Source organism: Leucopleurus acutus (genome assembly GCF_964270905.1).
Source record: "Leucopleurus acutus genome assembly, chromosome: 7".
NCBI classification, from domain to species: Eukaryota; Metazoa; Chordata; class Mammalia; order Artiodactyla; family Delphinidae; genus Leucopleurus; species Leucopleurus acutus.
The window spans coordinates 11573888-11595091 of NC_139150.1; the positions used below are offsets into that span (position 1 = coordinate 11573888).

Here is a 21204-nt window from a genome sequence, read left to right on the forward strand (position 1 = left end):
AAAACAGTCAATTTTAGGTTTCCAAAAATTGTTTTGATTTTCATTGGTATAAATTTGCTGCACATGGTTTTAGGGAAGTTCTGAGAGATGCATTTGGGACTTCGGGGTTGATTTTTTTTTTTTTTTTTGAGCTTTGCGATTTATTTTTAAAAGGTGATTTTTTTTTCTAACTCAAAGTATAAATCGGAGGAGACCAGAGTTCCATTTCTAGGACAGTTTTTGGTAATGACATCGTTAAGCATTTCCAAACAACTGGACTTGGGGCTGAACTATTGGGCATCATTTCAGCACCGTTTGGACACTGCACAGCAGATCCCTCTCCCCCTCATCTCTGAGTTAGAATCTCGAGGCCAAGTGATTTGGGCCATTCCATTAGCAGCAGCTGCTGGTGATAAGCACTGTGAGAGTCACCTGTGTAGGGTCAGGCTTATTGCACATCAAGGTTCAGCAGTGTCGGAAGAGAGGGAAGATGCCCAGGAGGGGGCTCCAGGCCACCTGCTGTGTGAGGATCAAAGGGTTGAAAGGTCAGAAGGCACAGCTTCCTTAACCATATCTGTCTGTGCAATAGCTATTTCAGATTGTAAATCTTGGCGATTTCATTAAGTCCTCCTGGCTGCTACTGGGGCATTGAAATAATAAAATTTTATATCTGTTGCCTTTCCTGCCTCTGGCAGCCAGGCTGATACATTCTCTGCAAAATGGGGCATCTTTATGAAAACCTTTCCTGGAAGGATCAGAGCAGCCTTAATGAAGCCTCCCTCAAATTAGGAAGTTGGGGTTCCTAGGACCTCATCCTCATGTTTTTTAAAAAGAAAAAAAAAAATCACACAAACTGTTTAGCAGCCTTTGGGATTTATGTAGCACCTCTCTTCTGAAAAGCTGGTCCCCAAATATTGCCTATTGCTAAATGCTTAATCGTACAAACAGGATGAGAGGTGAGCTTTCCCAGTGCTGCTGCTTATTAAACAGGCCCTGTTCTAATGACCACAGGGTTCTTTCTTTTAGGCAGCCCCAAGCAACTATACAGATATTACTTCCCACTCAGCAGACCTTTCAGGTGTTTTGAGAGACATGTCTCCTGAATATGATTTTCCAAATATTTTTCCTAGATCTTAAAGTTGTTATGGACCTTTAGGGCTCCTTGGCTCTCGGGCAAGACAAATCACAGTAATGGCTGCCCCTTTACTGCCCATATGTTTAAGACCCCCTGTAGTTTGTTTGAAAAGTTAAGAGATTTTCACAGTGAAGGTGCCATTTCTGAAATTTAAAGTGTTCCTTTTCACTGGGAGATAAGTTCGCTCTGATTAAGTCCGTAATTCTCACTAAGCCATGTTTATGGGGGCAATAAACAATGTTTCAGCATGCTTGTTAAATTGGGTTTCCAACCTCTCCACTCTTTAAAAGTTGACATTTCAAATAAAAGGCAGGTGGAGATGGGAGTCCAGGTTTGCTGTGCTTGTGATGAATGAATGATGGCAAGTGGCAGTTGTGGGGGAGGAAGGAAGGCCCTATTTTATGAGAGGGTGACTCCAAACCATTTTGGGACTAGGGAATCAACATCCCCTTAAACCCCAAGTGAAACTCTTAAATTCAAGTTTCGTCATTTCAAATTGGATGGATACTATTTTTGAAATACTGCTGGACGCACTACACTCATCATTTAATTTTCACAACAAGTCTGTGCTATGGAAGTGGTGGCTTTGCTTTACAGATGATGAAATTTGGGCACAGAAAGGTTAAGTAACTTGTCCAAAGTCACACAGCTAATAATTAGCAGGACCAGGATTCAAACCCAATTATTTTGTTGTGTGAAATATTTTAGTGTGTACAAATAATAATAGTAAGACCCTGCCTTTAGGGTCTTTTTGTTATTATATATCTAGCCTATGATAAGTCTATGTATGGAGGTTACAAAAGAAATATGTGATCTGGTCACTGTCCTCAGTATTTGCTAAACCAGGAATGCTCCACAGAGAGAAGGGGCCCAGGCTTTGGGGAGTGGCAGTCCAAAGCTCAAGTCTTGGCTCTGTTATTACTCTGGACCTGGAACAAGAGCTTCATTTTTCTCTTCTGTGAAATGAGAATAATAACGGCTATTCCATGAGGATCAAACGAAATCAGGTATTTAAAAATATAGTGTTTTCAAACTCGATATTTTATAGATGACAGTGGTGAGTGTTACTGCAGTGTATGTAAATATAGTATGGTTAAACCAGTTACTTTAAGGGAAAAGTGACAGGTACACATGAAACAATTAGAAACATCACTAATCAGGTTTTAATTGAGGATCCAAGTATGTGTTGCCCACTGTACTTGCTTAGGACCAAAGAAGGCCACTTGCTGTGGGAGCAGGAATAGTCAGGAAGGTTTCGTAGAAGAGCAGGGTTTTGCAGGATGGAGATAATCATGGTGATCCATGTCTGGGCCATCTTCACCTCTTACCAAGTGCTCTGCCACCTCATCTCTCGTTTGCATTTTGCAGCAGTGGTGAAGGGTGTTGACACCTTCCTTGTCCTCTTTTTACACATGTGGAAACTGAATCTCTAGCAGTAGGAAGGGTGTTTCAATTTGGGGCAAAACCCCAGCAGTGTCACGCGTGTACATGGGCTCACCCCTCCATTTCGGGGGCCAGAGTGGAGGCCAGAGTGGATGGTGGTGCTGTGTTGGGTGGACTTGTAGAGTGAGCCCCAGAGCTGGCAGAACCAAAATCTCAGAGGGAGGCTGGCTGGCACTGACTGAGCTTCTGCCCTGTGGCTGGCCCTTTAGGAAGCACGTGTCCTACCGTAACTCGTTTTAATCTTCTCAACAATCCTGAAGGTGGGGATCAAGACCCAGTCTCACAGAGAAGGAACCTGATGCTAGAGGAGGCAAAGGGCCTTGCCTAAAGCTACCTGGCTAGTAAGTGAGTGAGCCAGGACACCAACCTTGGGACTCTGCAGCTCTGGGCCATGACCATCCTGAGGAGGCAGCTGGGCAAGCTCTGTGTGAATGGAGATGTTCCACCAGATTGAGATCTTTTCCACTCCATATGACTATGCCTTTTCTTATTGATTATAATTTATTGATTTATAATTTCTTATTGATTATAATTTACCCCTACCCACACTCCCACACACAAGTGGACCGGGAGCCCCTTGAGTTTAGAGATCATGTTTTAGTCATCCATCAGTTTGACATGACTAACTAAATGGGTGAATGAATGAATGTCCAATGGATGGATGGTCAGGAAAGGAGGGAAAGCACTATTGAAGAAATAGCCCCTTTGCTGACCTGGGTTGAAAATCTCTGGACTTGTTAATGAGAGTCAGTGCTTACTACCTTGTGAGGAGTGGATTTGGCCTGACCTGTGAGGTGCTTACACCACTTCCCTCCCCTGCCAAGCTTCTGTTTCTGTTTAAAGCACACTGGGAAATTCCAGCAGTGTTTTCAGGGGTCCTCTGAACTGTCAGGCTTAGATTTTTAATTTTGCAGAGCAGGAAGGAGCAAATCAGTGACTCCTGGCTCCAAAGAAAAGCCACTGCGTTTATCAACTGCTTGGCAGCTCAGTGACCTTTGGGGCCAGAGGAGGGGAAGGAAAATGTCACTCTTCCCTCTGTGTGTATCTGAGATTTCAAGAGGGAATAGAGAGTTTAGACTACCTGCATATTTGCCTTTCCTCTTCTTGTCCTTTCCACTTTCCTTCTGATTTCTCTTTCCCTTCCTCCTAGGAGGCCAGCAGCTCCCCGTGCTGTTCTTTGTTATGTTCTCATATGCATGCGCATGCATTTGAGTACATTTGATGTGGGCTGTATAGTGGAAAGAAAGAACGTTGGCATGGAGAACCCAGATTCAAATCCTTTCTCTCACAAGCATGTGAGAACATGGGCAATCTGTTTAATCTCTTTAGCCTCAGTGTCCTCATCCATCCAATGGGTACAGTATTCCATAGGAAACCCTCTCCCTTGAGAATTTTAATGGAGTCCGGACCAACCATCAAGCCACTTGGTGTGTCCCTGACAAACATCTATTAAATTACAGTTGCTCAGTATGTTTGTGATGGAAACAACGTGTCAGAGCAGTTAGTAAGGTGCATTGGGTACTACAGAGTTTTTGGTGTCCATCTGGGTTCAACTGCTCTGGCTCCACCGCTGCTGAGCCATAGGACTTTGGACAAGTTACTTCACCTCTGTGCCCCTGTATTTCCTTGTCTCTTCACAAGGGTGTCGTGAGGATTGCGTTAAATGGTACGGCATGGAAGGACTGGGCCGCGGGAGGAGCACATCAGCTAGCAGCTCTCCTTTTCTTACTGTGGGCGTCAGGCACGTGATGGATGCAGAGCGTGTAACACAGTTCCGGGCCGTGCAGGCCCCTGGGAAGTTAGCTGTCCCTCAGTCCACACGTAACCGGGAGTATAGGCAGCCTAAGAGGTGACTGTGTGAAGACCAGCAATAGTCGTTTAGGGTAAAGTTTAAATGGACGAACTATGAAGATGTAATTTTTGGTTTTGTTTTAACCATATTCCCTACCTTTCAAAACTTAAAAAAAAAAAAAACAACCTGCCAAGAAGTCAAGAAGTCATACTTAAGTGAGACATAAACTATAATGCCAGGAGCCATATTACTCTGCCTTTTTCAGAGAGAAACAAACACTGGACTTTCTCTGAGCCAAAGCAAAGCACTCTGTGGACTTCGTAATGCTCTGATTTAAGAGGATGATGCATCCTCTTGAAGCAAAGTGTCTTTGCAGGTAGTCATTATAGACCCGTGCCCTTTGCTTGGTGGTCTAGATGCTGGTGTCAGAGGTGCTGCCTTAGGTGCTGGCGTGGCCATAGGAGAGGAGACTCCTTACAGGCCTCAGGGGTCACTCCAGCAAGGAGAAGGCCTGCCTGTATAAAATGAAGAGCAAGGATTTGTGCTGGTGATGTAATCCAGGGGATCCAAAGAATGGTCAGGAGCATGTGCTGTCTCCCTGACTGAGCACGGTCCTGCCTGTAGCCAAGACCAGTACCCTGGGCAGATGGGAACATGGCCACATAGGTATAAAATGAATTTTTCCATGTTTTTTTCTTTTTACTTAATCCTGTCACAACCCTATGTAGCCCCATTTTATAGAGGAAGAAACTGAGGTTCAACTGTGTTTAAATAATCTGCCCTGGGTCCTGTAAGTAGGCATTAAAGAAGATAAAACTCAAAGCCCAATCTGACTCCTACTCAGTTCTGCTGCTCTCCCAAAGCAGGCTGACTCAGGACTGCAAATGTCCCTCGGAAGGTACCCAATAATATTGCTGCTTTGCTCCTCAACTGGAGAAGGGGCAGGACTGATTGGAGAAGCAATAGGTGTCCGGGAAGGGTCTACCTTTGCAAACAAATTTTCTGACAGTGAGATATATTCTAGATTGAATCCTTTTTATCCATAGAATTATTGCTATGTTGTTTTCATAATAATAATAGTCAATACCCAGTGCTTATTATATGCCAGACACTATTCTAAGTACTATACGTATATTAACTCATTTAACCACCATAACAATCCAGTGAAATCTACATTATTTGCTTTTCCTAAACATTTCACTGAAGTATGAGATTTATGGGAAGGGTACACTCATACGAAGTATAGAACAGGGTGAGTTTTTACAAGGCAGGCATGCCATGTAACCACCACCAGACCAAGAAACAAAATGTTACCAGCCCCAGAAGCCCCTCTTGTGCCTCCTTGTAGTCATTCTCCCTCTGACCCAAGAGTAACCATTATCCTGGGTGTCAGTACTATTTTAATCTCATCAGACACGTGCGGAAACTGAGGCACAAAGAGGTTAAAGGGTTTGCCCAAGGTAACACAGTTATAACTGGCGGAGTTGGGATTCGGACTCGGGCAGTCTGGCTCCAGAGAATGTGCTCGTGTCCCTGAGACATAGCCAGGAAAAAACAATAGGTTGGTGGTAGTTTTCAGTGGCACAGAATCATAGTAGTGGAGTCATTAGCCTTTGCCTTTAGTCTGAAAATCAGTTGTTCAAATTCGTATAGTCTTGGAACTCTAATCCTACTTTCAAATCGCAAGGATAGAAACTCGCTTTTCAGAGCCTCCCATTCATTGTACTTACTGCAATCAGGTACTGTGTTAAATTCTTTACATGTATTATCCCGCTTAAACCTCCAAACACAGCTGGACAGTAGGTAGTATTATCCCCATTTTATAGATGAGAAAACTGAGGCTCAAAAGTGAAGAACTAACTGAAGGATACTCTGTGGCAGAGGCAAGGCTTGAATCTGGCTGTCTCATTCCAGAACCCACGTCTTAAGCTACCATGGTAATGCCTATCTTACTTTCTGTGTCAACTGTGAATTAATTCTACACACGTTAATCATGATAATTTTATGTGATTATTGTCATTGTCATTATTATTGTTACTCCCATCACACTTCCTTGTGCAGACTCTTACATTGGGCTTACGTTGTCCATTTGGGCTCACATTGACATCTGTGCCAGGCCTGCCTCCCAGTAGAGTGAGAGGCCACAATATTTAATTCATTCTCCAATTAATGAGCATTTGCCCTGTGTCAGGCACTGTGCTGGGCACTAGGGATGCAGAGACAAATAAGACATAGCTCTGCCCTCACGATGGTCCTGGTGAAAGGACAACAGAAGAGATTCACCGTGTGCTGGCTCATTTATTCCATGCATGCCACCTCACTGACACCCCCCCCCCCAACAACTCCCATACAAGATAAGGACCCCCGTTCTCAGCCGAGGCAGCGGAGGTGGATCTGGGCCTCTGCTCCTCAAGGTCCAGCACCAGCTTCTTTCCTCCACCTCCAGCCCCTGGCTTCCTCAGCCAGGGAGACAGCACATGCTTCTGACCATTCTTTGGATCCCCTGGATTGCGTCACCAGCACGAGTCCTTGCTCTTCATTTTATGACCTGGTTCTAAATCCTGTCTTTTGTCACTAGCTGCCCAATCCCCTCCCTAGATAGGCAGGGTGAGCCCCATCTGTGCAGAGGACTGGTGTGGTTTGAAAAGGTACAGCTGATACTTTATATTTTAGCGCAGGAGTTGAGGGGACCCATTGTTTTCATACAACCAACTTTAGAAAGCAAGGTTCAGTAGCATCTTCTTGACTCGAAAAGATACACCGAAGGCATAGTGATCCTCAAGTGGACCCCACTTTTACATAGGGATGTATATCATGGGCATTGGATTCTATATTTATCCTAGAAGGGTATGAGTAGAAAAAAAAGTTTTAAAAACCTTAGGCTAGACAAAAAAGGAAGGAAGCAGGGCGCAAAACACAGCTGCAAATCAGAATTTACATTGGTGATGGTTCAGGGCAGAATTACCTTGTCGTGTGGGATTTGGTCACCATCATTCATGCGTTGTTATTTTTCACTGTCTGTTATGACTTTAGTCTGTGTTCTGAACATAACACTAATATGTTTATCAACTCATTGTGCTGTAATTTATACACAGCAAACCATCCATTTAAAGTGTACGATTCAATGAATTCTGAGTTTTATACATTCATGAAACCATTACTAATAATGATATAGAATATTTCCATCACCCTCAAAAGACCATTCTTTTTTTTTTTTTTTTTTTTGCGGTACGCGGGCCTCTCACTGTTGTGGCCTCTCCCCTTGCGGAGCACAGGCTCCGGACGCGCAGGCTCAGCGGCCATGGCTCACGGGCCCAGCCGCTCCACGGCATGTGGGATCTTCCCAGACTGGGGCACGAACCCATGTCCCCTGCATCGGCAGCTGGACTCTCAACCACTGCGCCACCAGGGAAGCCCCATCCTTTTTTTAAAAAAAATATTTTGTTGCAGTGTTTTGGGGTTTTTTTTAATTTATTTTATTTATGGCTGCATTGGGTCTTCGTCGCTGCACACGGGCTTTCTCTAGTTGCGGCGAGTGGGAGCTACTCTTCGTTGCGGTGTGCGGGCTTCTCATTGTGGTGGCTTCTCTTGTTGCGGATCACGGGCTCTAGGCGAGTGGGCTTCAGTAGTTGTGACTCGCGGGCTCTAGAGCGCAGGCTCAGTAGGTGTGGCGCACGGGCTTAGGTGCTCCGCAGCATGTGGGATCTTCCCGGACCAGGGCTTGAACCCATGTCCCCTGCATTGGCAGGCAGATTCTTAACCACTGCGCCACCAGGGAAGCCCCATTCATTTTTGTTTAAATTTTATTTTATCTTGAGCTTCTCATGTGCCAATCACTAGTCTACATGATTTAAAAATGTTAACGCATGTAATCCTCATCACACACATGAGGTGTAAGCACTGTATACAGAGGAGAAAACTGAGGCACAGAGAAATGAAGTGAAATACCCAAGTTTACACAGCTGGTGAGTGGCGGAGCTAAGTGAGAACTCAGACAGACTGGCTTCTGGATCCTGTGGGCTTCCTCTCTAGGCTCTACTTCCTGTCGTTCATTCATGCATTCATTCATAAATTGCCTGCTGTGGGCCAAATATTGAGGTAGGAGCTGAGAATACAGAGATCTGTCTTGGTGGCCCCAAGAAGCCCACAGACCAGGGAAGGAGTCAAATGCCTGTATTAATGACTCTACATTGATGTATTTTTCTGGTTGTGGGAGTAAACCATAGGCTACCGTGGGGAAAGGCAAACTTTCTGCTCCCTCGGGCCCCTTGGGGTAAGGTTAGCCAGGCTCCACTGAGGTTCCGAGAAACATTGAGGGAGACGGGACGGACGGGCAAGAGAGCCGCTGTTGGTTGAACGCCTCTTATGGATGTCCTGGCAGTCTTGCTAACTCTTCTACGTACATTCACTTATGTAATCCTCATGACAACTCTATGAGGTGGGTACTATCGTGATCCCCATTTTACAGATGAAAACCTGGAGAATTTATGAGGTTGAGCCTGTATCCATTCAGCCGCCCTGACCACCTCCCATATTCTGATTTTTCCCTTTCTTGTCCTGAAAGGCAGAGGTCAGACTAAGTCTGTCCGTGACAAAGTATAAAGGGAAAGACATTTTTGATTAATAATATTTATGGGAAGATGCCATTTTTGTGTGTTTCTCTGTGTAAGAAATGCCATTTGGAAAGCCGGTGTGCATGTCAGTATCATTTTTTTTTTTTTTCATTCTGAGAAAAAGCCTATAGAGTCTGGTGGGGGGAGGGTTTGCAGCTGGCAGGAGCTTTGGCATATGTTGTAACTAAAAAGAGAGGGAATGTGTTGGTGGGACGAGCTACCGGAGAGCTGTCTCGGTGTGCTGCGGTACTAGTAAGTGTTTTAATTGGGTAGGGTTTTTGGAGGACTATTTTGACATCTGCTCGTGTCTTTGCTGATTTTTCTTCACTTAGAGTAGGAAACACAAGCTGTGGATAAAATGACTTTAAAATAATTGGAAGTAAAGATATCTCTCTCAAAGTCGAATTTGAGAGGGACATTTCTTTAAGAAGTGGAAAGGAAATTCCACTTCTAGGAAACCATGCTAAAGCACAAGGCTTTATGCCTACAGATTTCACAACAATATTATTTATAATAATTTCTTAAAAACTGGAAATAGCCAACAAAAGGGGCTTAATTGGGTTTATTTCTGTGAAGTGGAACGTTTTGTAGCAATTAGCAATGATCTTTACAAAGCTTTTAATGAAGTGAAATATTGCTTATATTGTAATAAATGAGAAAATCAGAAAGAAACATTACGAATTGTTTCAACTGTGTTTTAAAAAGTAGGGATTGGGGCAGAGGGTTGTGGAAGGAAATACACCAAAACATGATCTCCAGGTAGAGGGATTAGGATAACCACAGTTTTCTTCTTTGAACTTTTTTGTCTTTCCCATTTTTTTTTACATATGTAATTTTTATGATACAAAAGACGTGTCATTTTGCGTGAGAGAAAGCAAGCCCTCAGGGTGCTGGTGTAGCTGCATGCCCTACGTAGATACTTGTTCTGAAGTCTGAGCAACTGGTTTGAGGACATCTTCAGAAGAGTCAGACTGGGTTCAGAAGTCAACTCTGCCACTCCCTAGCTGTGTGATTTGGACCAGTTTCTTTGACCTCTCTGAGCCTCCTCCTTACCACAGAGCTGGTGATACCTCCCTCATAGCATAGTCAGGGTTAAATGCGGTCACCCAGTAATGGCCCAGTTTCCTTCTCCATCTGCACCGCCCACTCCATCCCCCAGTTTGAGGGGCTTTGTTTTGTTTTTTGCCTTTCTTCATTCCTCTTGTTTCCTTGAGCCTTTCAGGGATAGGGCACCATCCGGCCAAGCTGGCCTCCGATTCTTTCCTTGGGAACATGAGCTTCAGGAAGGCCCTTGAGTCCCCGCCAGCCCCTTTGGAAGAGGCCTTACCACCAGGAGGGCAGCATTGTCCTATGAGAGGAAACTGTGCCGACCCAGCTCCTCCTGGAGCCTGGTGCACGGGCATTTTGGTTACTAAGGGGACCCTGGCCTGCTAAGTCAGAAGAAAGAGCCAGGTTTTTTCCTCTTCTTCAGCCTGCTGCCATTGTTCAAAAAGTAAACACTCCACACAGCTTAAGCGGCAAGTCCTCCAACCAGGAGTGGGAAGAAATCAAAAGCCCATTCCAGCCCAGCCATGGAGAGCCCACAAGGGCTGGTCTGTGTCACTGGGCCCCCACTGGGAACGCAGAAACAACACCCAATTCTGGTCCAGAATCAACAGCCCTGTCTCTGGGCCTTTCAGACCGAGCCTCCTCTCCAATGGCCGGCCCCCTTGCCCCCGTCTGTTTGGGGCTGTCTGGAGCTCTTTGGAGGTCAGATGAGGCAAAATTGGCGATTGTGAGGTGCAGCGACCCTCAGCTCAGTCCTCAAGGCCTGGAGTCACCGGCTGAGTTCCGGAGCCCCTCGTGGCCGCTTCTCCGATTCCGTGTCCAGTGCCAGTCTCAGCCTTTGAAGTGAGAGCCCAGCAGTTACCAAGAGGGGCCAGAGGATTTTTGCCCTTAGGCCACTGCCGCTACAGTTTCCAGACTGGCCGCGGGTGACGTGTATATTATAAAAGCAACAATAATAGCGACTGTGAGGCCTACTGTGTGCCCAGTGCTGTGCACACACCACCTCTGTTCGCACAGCAGCCCCGGGGAAGAGGGCTGGGGCGGGGTGAGCAGTCACAGCTGTCTTCTCGAGTTTACAGATGAAGAGGCCGGTTAGGAGCCACATAACCTTGGGCTAGCCACTTCACCTCTCTGAGCCTCAGTTTTTCGTCCTGAAATGGTGATCCCTCACCTCCAGCTACTGTTGAAAATGAAAGAATCTGTGTGAAAGTACTTTGAGAGCTCTGAAGTGTGATGTAAGTGAAAAAGGTTCTTGTTGAGGCTGTTTTGTAACTTCCTGCTCGTGCACTGCGAAGTATTTATCCTGTCGGACTGCAAAGTGAGGCAGCTGAGGAGCCCTGGACAATTCACCACGAGGCTTAATGTTGTCACCTGTAAAATGGGATTGTGCTTTGTGAAACACTAGTTATCAATGCTGTTTGCTGATAGCTTTTTACCCTGTGAATAAAGCAGTCAGTTAATATCAGTTTTGGGGTTTGGAGGAAAGAATAAACTTCTAAGTAGGCAAACCTGTCCCTCCCCCTGCGCTCTCAGCCCACAGGAAGCATTTAGTAAATGTATGAATTGATTGATAGGTTTGTGGACTGACTAGCCACTGGAAAAGTCAACAGCAGAAGAAATTTGAGGCTCCTGGTCTTGTTGAGCGGAAGGGTTCCAGGATCCTGCCCTCTGGGAGTGTTATTTCAACCCTAGGAGGCTTCTGACCAGCATGGTTCCAACCCTCCTGCTGGGAAGAATCTCAAAATGTTTACTTAGGTACGAAAATTCTGTCCTAGAGGCTGGGATTTGAGACAACAAACATCAACCGATATTAATGAGCCCTTACCAAGTGCCAATCATTTTTTCTTTTTTTTTTGCGGTACGCGGGCCTCTCACTGTTGTGGCCTCTCCCGTTGCGGAGCACAGGCTCCGGACGCGCAGGCTCAGCGGCCATGGCTCATGGACCCAGCCGCTCCACGGCATGTGGGATCTTCCCGGACCGGGACACGAATCCGTGTCCCCTGCATGGGCAGGCGGACTCTCAACCACTGCGCCACCAGGGAAGCCCGTGCCAGTCATTTTGTTGGGTGCTCGTTATTATGCAGTGCTGAACCAAACTGATGAGCCCCTGAGGGAGGGGTCTCCTGGAGCCAGCAAGGGGAGGCAGGCAGGCAAAGGGGTGCTAGGGCTCAGAGCAACAAGGATGGCAGAGGTCAGTTTCACTGGGGGTGTCTGATGACGAAGAGGTTGAGGTGCAGTGCAAGAATATGAGCTGTGGAGGTGGCCGGTACTGTGTTACCTCTGCCACTCACCTCACCTCTCTGCACCTCATTTTCCTCAAGTTACCTAACATGAAGGTAATAGTGTGCACTTTGCAGGATTTGATAAGAATTAAATGAGAATTAGTAAGTAAAACATAGAGCAAGCACTAGTAGGCATCTACTACACTTTAATTGTTGTCCATTTCCAGGGCATTAGCAAATGGGTCTTTCTGCTTAATCAGGACAAAATGAAGGTTCTAGACTCTAAAGAAATGAGCTTTGATATATGATGGGGTAAGAGGATTGAATGAGATTGGAAGTGGTAGGTAGGCAGGAGGGAAGTAGAGATGGATTCTAGCGGTGGGTAAACAGTGTGATTGAAAACTAGCTTACATACAGTCTTATACTTCTACAGACGATGGACAGTTGCTCCCAGATGGTGGGCTCTTCTTTTCTCCATACTGTACCTTCATCCTCTCACCAAACACGAGCACCTAGTAGGCACAAGTCTCCCTTACCCTTCCTACTACTGTACCAGTAGAATAACGAGTTATGGCCAGAGCCTCGGAGCCATGATTCACTAGCTGGATTTCTATGGAAAATGGAACCAGTTTGAAAGTGTGACCTTTCTACTTAATGTTAAAGAGAAATGTTAATGTGTTAACACTAGGCTGTACAACGTATTCCATACCCCAAAATGCCAAGAGCCGACAGAGATGGGCAGGTAGTCTTTGGTAAATGAGAGGGGATGGGTTGAATGGGGCTGTCATAAGACCCTAGCTGCATATCAGAGTTCCTGGAGCCAGAGGTTTAGACTTCAGCTTCTTCTTCTTTTTTAATTTGAAAATATAGGAAAAGAAATCATGTTGGGGTGTAAAGATCTCTCCCCCTAGCTGTGTGACCTAGGGCATGTTAACTTAGTCTCTGAAACCCTTTCCACTCCTGGGACTTGGGGATGACCATACAAGCTCACAGAGTTTTTGTCACAGTTAAATGGCCTCACACATGTGAACTGCCTGGCATTGAGCCTGCCACGGAGTATACCTTTGTCAAATGTCACTTTTCTTCCCTACTCCCCTTTCCCAGAGAAAGCCAGAGAAATGTCTGTGTCTTCGTGGGGCTTCAATGATTTTCTCTTCTGGATTTTTTTTCTTACTTGCAGAAAGTCAGAAACATGGCCCTGGATGATGTCGTGATTCTGAATGTGGACACCAACACCCTGGAAACCCCCTTTGATGACCTCCAGAGCCTCCCGAATGACGTGGTGGGTAATGAGCCCTTGAGTTCTGACTCCCGGGAGCTCATGCAGTGGACGTGAACATGCCTTTGGGGAGGAGAAGGGATGGATACAGCTGTGGTTTTCCTGTAGCCTAAGAACTGCGGTTGGTTTCTGTTACCTCTGGAACCTTTGTCTCAGTGAAGGAAGTTGGGAGGTGGTTCATTTTTTTAGTCTTGTTTTGCTCTCATAACCCTCATCTGAAGTGACCCCAGGGTCTAGACGGCCCCTCTTTCTGTGGAGCCTGGGGGTCTTGCCATCCTCATTGCCATTGCCGTGTCCAGAGAGCAGGACAGCCTCCCAGGGTAACCCCACTGAAGGCGGGTGGAAGGGCTTCAGTGTGAGCAATTTGGGGCACTTCAGACCTACGTTTTTTTTCCTGTGCCATCGTCAAACGCAGCTGTCCTCACGCAGCGGGGTGTCTACTGCCAACGCTCTGCATGTGGCTCCACGCGCCCTAGATCTTTCTTAGTTACCTCAGGTCTAGACAGAAGGTAGGCCTATTTAGCAAAAAGCAACTGGCTGCCACATTTGCCACACTGACATCTGACCACACACCTGTCTCATGTTGCCACCCAGAGCTGCCTTGTGGGTGGCTGTTCGAAGTAGACCCAGCCTCCCCCATTGTTCATACGGATGAGGAGGGTCGGGGCTCCCTGGGAAGTACAGTTCTGATGTTTGTGGTTTGGCCTCCAAAACTCTGCTTGCGAGAAAGTCTGTAAAGTCACACTGGCTTACAGACTGGAAGGAGTGGGTGTTCCTGGCCGTGTGTGCTGATGCGCGGCTGGGCTTGCGTGGTGGCAGGTGGCCACTGCCGCTGCATTACTGCCAGGAGTCCCAGTGGCACTTGGGTGTTAGCTGTCTGGGAGAGATTGCTGCTTGTTGGTGAATGGTTTGCAACAGGGTTTCAGACTCCTCTGCTCTTAACTCACTGTGAGATTTTGGGGGGTCCTTTGTGTTCTGTAAGGATGTGTCCTTTGTGCCGTAATTAAACAGTGGCTACAATTCATTGACTTCTATGTGTTAAACACTCATCACTGACTTCCCATTTACTCTTCACACAACTCTGAGGAAGGTATTTCTCTTATCCTCACTTTACCTCACAGAGCTAAAAAGAGGGGGAGCCAAGAAGTGAACCCAGCTCTGTCACTCCACAGACCCCCGAGCCCCGCCGCCCCCTAGGTGCCTTCTGCATTCAGGGTCTCACTCAGTTGGCATCCTAGCCCCATGGAGTAGGTGAGGGAGAAAAGAACCTCAGGGAGCACGTGTCTTGCCACAGATCATACGGCTGGTGGGGGCAGAGCTGTGATCGGAGCCTAGTCTGGATGACACCTAGCCCGTGCTGTCTCCAGTCCGTGTACACGGTCCCACTCTGAGGTAGAGAGAGATGACAGCGTAGGAAAAATACAAGTGCCAGACCCTATGAGGTTTGCTGTTGATCATGTCAGGACAGGGTACGTGGTTGGTGTCTCAGGGCCTCTGGGCTGTAATTTGAGTTCTTTTTGGTCCAAGGAATTTGAGCTTTCTATTCCGGTTCCCTTTCAGTGGAAAAGTTCTCCTTTTAAGTCATGGGTGTCTTAGGTATGGACCTTGCAAGTGCTGAATAAATGTGGCAAGTGAGCCTGGGGTATTTGAAGTACAAGGAATGGCCAGGGGCCCCAGGCAGCCCAAGATGAGTGACTGATGGCTCAGAAACCATGGAGTGGACTGACTATCCCATATGCAGTGCTCTGAGCCAGGGCTGGGCATCAAATAGCAAAGATGAAGCAGATCTAGTCCTTTCCTTCAAATAGCATATTCCAGTGGGGGAAACAGACCTGTGAATCACATATATCTCAGGGTATAGCGTAACAGGGGCCACAAAGAAAATAGGAATCAGGCTCAGAGGAGCCCAGGGAGAGGGCACTGAAGGCTTCCTGCAGATGGCGCATTCCAAGATGCCTTTCAGGTGATCAGTGAGGTGGCCTCAGGGAACCAAGGAAACTTGAGCAAGTTATTTTCCCTCTCTGAGCTTCAGTTTCCCATCCTCAAAAGAGGACTGCTAGGCCTGTCATTAGATCGTTGTGGCAGGTAAGTGAGATGGGGGTGTTCATCAGGTGCTTGACACCGTGCTCACTTGTCAGTGTTTGATAAATGGTGCTGCATTTGTTCTTAATAAAAATCATTGCCAATAATTACAGCCAGAGTTAGAGGACAATTGGTTCCCTCCATGTCCTAACAGTTCTCAGCCCACATGAAAAGGACCTCCCATTTGCAAGCTGGTTTGTGGAGGGTTGAGAATGTTCCACAGCAGTTGTTTCCAGAATGGGGCTTTAGACTCATCAAAGATTCCAAGATAGTAGTGAGGAGGGAATATGGTCCATATAGTACTTACTGTGTTTCAGTGGAATTCATAGATTTGATTTTTTTTTTTAACTCAGAAAACCAGTCTTTTATTTTTAAAGCTCTGCCATATATCTCTAGTGGGTGTCTATGGTCACCTGCCACACTCGTTCCAGATTGTCCGTGTAGCCAGCAAACAGAGTCTGGCCAACAGCAGACGAAGCCAGAGAGTCACACTGGGGCAGCCGTGCCTTGCTGCTGGTACTGATAACTCGTTGCTTCAGTTCATCTACAATGACCTTGCCCTTCAAGTCCCAGATCTGGATGCTGGGCCTGTGGCAGCAGAGCCAGTGTCTGTTGGGGCTGAAGCACGGGGCGCTGATGATGTCCACCCCATCTAGTGTTGAAAGGTGCTTGCCTTCATTGAGGCTACATGAGCTGTCAAGTCCTTGAGAGGGGAAATCTTGTCCGGTACACCTTTGCATCCTCTGCTCGTGGTACAGAACCAGGTCCTTTCAGTGTATCAGCATGTCCACAGTTGACCTCACAATCTCCCCTTTTGCCAAAGCTACTTGTTTACTGCATCTGACAGATTCTGCTTCTTAAACTTTCCCAAATCCTTGTCTCCATCCCTCCTAAACACCACCTAGTCCAAGCTCTTATTTCTCTCCTGTACTGTTTCCCTCAGCCTCTGAACTGGTTCTTCAGACTCCAGCCCTTCTTCCTCATGTACTAGAGAGCCCTTTCCAAAACATAAATTTAACTTTATTTCTTCCTACTGAAAACCATTTCATCAATGAATATAATTTTAAAAACAAAAAACAAGTTCTGAAGATAAAAACATCCTTCTATAACTTCCCAGTGCCTACAGATTAGAGGCAAGTTTCTTTTGTTGGCTTTGGAATCAGACCTTTGTTTAAATTCTGGCTTCTTTACTTACTAATCATGTGATCTTGGGCAAAATTATGTAAGCTCTCTGAGCCTTAGTTTCCTTATAATATATGGTTGTGTGAATTAAATGTAATGAATATAATATGTATAAAGCAGTTATCCTCTGAGCTCTGTAGGTGGTAGTCAATGATGATGAATTACGGATGCAAATGATGGTTAGCATGGCATGCAGGGCCCTCCTTTATGATAGGATCCTCCCATTTTTTTCCCATAACTTTAGCTCTTTCCTGTCCCTGCTTCAAACCCTATGTTATAGGTGTTTGGAATTAGTAGTTCTCCCAAGCTTACATGTTGTTTCATGACTTTATACTTTGCATACAGTTTCTTTTGTCCCAAATGTCCTACCCCATCTGTCAATCACTAATGAAAAATGAAACTCATTTTTGAAAACTTAGGCTAAACCTAAGTCTGTAAAAACCTTCCCTGACCTCTCCAAGTAGATTTGACCGTACCTTTCTCTTTGTCCTCTCAAACCCTTATATTGCTTATAAAATTATACTTACCATCCAGCGGTATAATTTATTACACATTTCTGGCTTTCTCTTTTAATTGTGAGTTCTTTGAGGGCAGGAATCAAGTTTTATTCATCTTTGTTTCCGAGGGATGTAGCAGCCACTGAATAGATAGATGGAAGGATGGAAGGGACATGTGGATTGGGTTATTTTGGTAGATGAAATGTTGCAAAACATGGCATCCATGCTGGAAATTTTATTAAAAGAGGCCTTTGTTCTGTTTCTAGCCATGATGGAATAATTGGAACTGAATTTCTCCTCCCTCCATTTACAAATAAAACTCTGGGCAAATATGAAAACAGCTGTTTTCACGTATTGGACAACAAGCAGTGCAGGAATATAATCCCTGAGAGAAAGGAAGCAATTGAGAAGAGGCCTGTGATCCCCCTGGCTTTCTGCCTTGAGGCATTTTCTGGACCCTGTTGCCAGAGGGGACTCCCCAGCAAAGCACACCATCTTGCTGAATCAAGGGGGTAGAGATCTGAGTTTGAGGGAGAGGTGGTTTAAATTTGTGGGTCAGAGTACCAGATAGGAGGGAGCTACTCAGCAAAAATCTGAATTGAGTCCCCTTCACTAACCTTCTGTAGGCTGATCTGCCCGTGTGTAGAGGGGAGCTCCTAAGAGTAGGAGCCATTCAAGCTCCAGCCGGCCAGAGTAAGACCTTGTTGATCACTCAGGCAGTCGTTAGAGACCCACAGAGGCCATGCCTTGGTGTAGTAGTCTAAATTAGCTCTAGGGTAAAGATGATTTTAGCCCTGCCCTAACACAGCTTAAAATCAAGCCTTGAGGAACACAAAACAGATCTTCTGTGATACTGGTAACGTGCTGGCTTTTGATCTGAGTGCCAAGTACGTGGGCAAGAATTTATCAAGCTGTACACAAATGATATGTGTCCTTTTATTATGTATGTTAAACTTCAGTAAAAACTTTTAAACAAAACCATTTCTTTTTAAGTCTTATCAGGATCAACCTGATATACAGGAAAATTAACCTGTCAAAGTAAACTTCAACCCTCTTTTAAAAAAGACAGCAAAATCTGACACCCAACAATGTAACGTTCACAATATCTAGCATCCTATCAAAAAAAATACTAGACAGGTGGGAATGTAAATTGATATAGCCACTATGGAGAGCAGTATGGAGGTTCCTTAAAAAACTAAAAATAGAACTACCATACGACCCAGCAACCCCACTACTGGGCGTATACGCTGAGAAAACCATAATTCAAAAAGAGTCATGTACCAAAATGTTCATTGCAGCTCTATTTACAATAGCCAGGACATGGAAGCAACCTAAGTGTCCATCAACAGATGAATGGATAAAGAAGATGTGGCACATATATACAACAGAATATTACTCAGCCATAAAAAAGAATGAAACTGAGTTATTTGTAGTGAGGTGGATGGACCTAGAGACTGTCATACAGAGTGAAGTAAGTCAGAAAGAGAAAAACAAATACCGTATGCTAACACATATATATGGAATCTAAAAAAAAAAGGTCAGAAAAACCTAGGGGCGAGACGGGAATAAAGATGCAGACCTACTAGAGAATGGACTGGAAGATACGGGGAAGGGGAAGGGGAAGGGGAAGCTGTGACAAAGTGAGAGAGTGGCATGGACATATATACACTACCAAACATAAAGTAGCTAGCTAGTGGGAAGCAGCTGCATAGCAGCGGGAGATCAGTTCAGTGCTTTGTGACCACCTAGAGGGGTGGGATAGGGAGGGTGGGAGGGAGGGAGATGCAATAGGAAGAGATATGGAGACATATGTATAACTGATTCACTTTGTTGTAAAGCAGAAACTAACACACCATTGTAAAGCAATTATACTCTAATAAAGATGTTAAAAAAAATACTAGACATGTTGAGAATCAGGAAAAATGTAACCCGTAACCAAGAGAAAAATTAGTTAACAGAAACAAACTCAAAAATGACGATATGATGGAATTAGCAGATGAGAACCTTAAGATAGACATTATAAAAGTTATAAGTATGCTCATGAATTTAAAGGAAGACTTGAACTAAATGAGGAGAGAAATGGAAGATATAAAAAGAATGAATGAAAGGGAATATCTAGAGGTGAAAGATATAATACCTGGAATGAAAATTTCACTGATAGGATTAAAAGGATATTAGACACTACAGCACAAATGATCAATGAACTCGAAGACATAGCAATAAAAACTATCCATTATGAAGCATAGAAAGGAAAAAGACTGAAAAAAGGTTGACAGAACCTCGAGGACCCATAGCACAATATCAAGAGGACTAACATACATGTAATTAGAATCCTAGAAGGAGAGGAGGGTGGAGAGAGACAGAAAAAATATTTAATGAGATTATAGACAATTTTTTTTCAGTTTTGATGAAAACAGTCAACTCAGTTCCAGGAAGCTGAATGAACCTCGAGCATAATAGACGCAAACAAAACCACACAAAGGTGCATCATGATAATTACTCAAAACAAGTGATACAAAGAAAAGTTTAAAATTAGCTAAAGAAGAAAGACACATTATGTAAAAGAAAAAAGTGATTACGGAAGACTTCTTGTAAGAAACAACATGAACCAGAAGATAATGGAATGACATTTTTAAAGTAATGAAGGAAAATTTTCTTCAACCTCGAAATCTATATCCAGTGAAAATATCCTTCAAAAATAAAGGCAAGGGCTTCCCTGGTGGTGCGGTGGTTGAGAGTCCACCTGCCGATGCAGGGGACACGGGTTCGTGCCCCGGTCAGGGAAGATCCCACATGCCACGGAGCGGCTGGGCTCGTGAGCCATGGCCGCTGAGCCTGCGCGCCCAGAGCCTGTGCTCCGCAACTGAAGAGGCCACAACAGTGAGAGGCCCGTGTACCACAAAAAAATAAAAGATAAATGAGTATTTAAAGTAAATAATATCAGTGTATTATGTGCTATACGTAGAAGTAAAATGTATGACAACAGTAGGACAAAGGACAGGGGGAGAATGGAAGTATACTGTTTTAAGGTTCTTAAATTATATGTAAACTGTTATAATATTATTTGAAAGTAGACTATTAAGTTAAAAATGTATATTGTAGGATTTCCCTCGTGTCACAGTGGTTAAGAATCCGCCTGCCAATGCAGGGACACAGGTTCGAGCCCTGGTCTGGGAAGATACCACATGCCACAGAGCAACTAAGCCCATGTGCCACAACTACTGAGCCTGTGCTCTAGAGCCCATGAGCCACAACTACTGAGCCTGCGCGCCTAGAGCCTGTGCTCCGCAACAAGAGAAGCCACCACAGTGAGAAGCCTGCACACGCAACGAAGAACAGCCCCTGCTCGACACAACTAGAGAAAGCCCGTGCACAGCAATGAAGACCCAATGCAGCCAAAATTAAATAAATAAACTTTAAAAAAATGTATATTGTAAACCTTAGAAGACCGCTAAGGAAAAAGAAAGTGGTATATAGCTAATAAACCAATATTGAAGATCCAAAAGATTTTGGAGGCGGGAAGGATAAAGGAACCAAACACAGATGGAACAAATAGAAAAGTTAGCAAGATGATAGATTTACCCAGCTATAGTGATTATTACATTAAATGTACGTGGTCTAAATACTCCACTCATTGGAGATTATTAAATTATATTTTAAAAGTAAGACCCAATTATATGCTGTCTACAAGAATTCCACTTTAAAGAGTCAGATGAAAAGTAAAAGGGTAGAGAAGATATACCATACAAACACTAATGAAGAGAATTGGTAGGGGAGAAGAGACAAATCTTCCTTATAAAAGAATTTCAAATTAATATCTGTAGATATTGTCCTGTCTAGGAGAAGGAGCTTAATCTCTGTGTCCGCACCACACACACACACACACACACACACACACACACACACACACACACACACACACACACACACACA

At 44.8% G+C, this 21204-nt stretch overlaps 1 protein-coding gene across 1 annotated transcript in view; it reads left to right on the forward strand.

Annotated features, from left to right (window-relative positions):
* DENND1A (DENN domain containing 1A) overlaps window positions 1–21204 on the forward strand; it is a 548251-nt gene that overhangs the window by 353739 nt on the left and 173308 nt on the right. Inside the window, 1 exon segment of the mRNA XM_082843076.1 lies at window positions 13412–13513. Coding sequence (XP_082699202.1) covers window positions 13412–13513 — 102 coding nt within the window.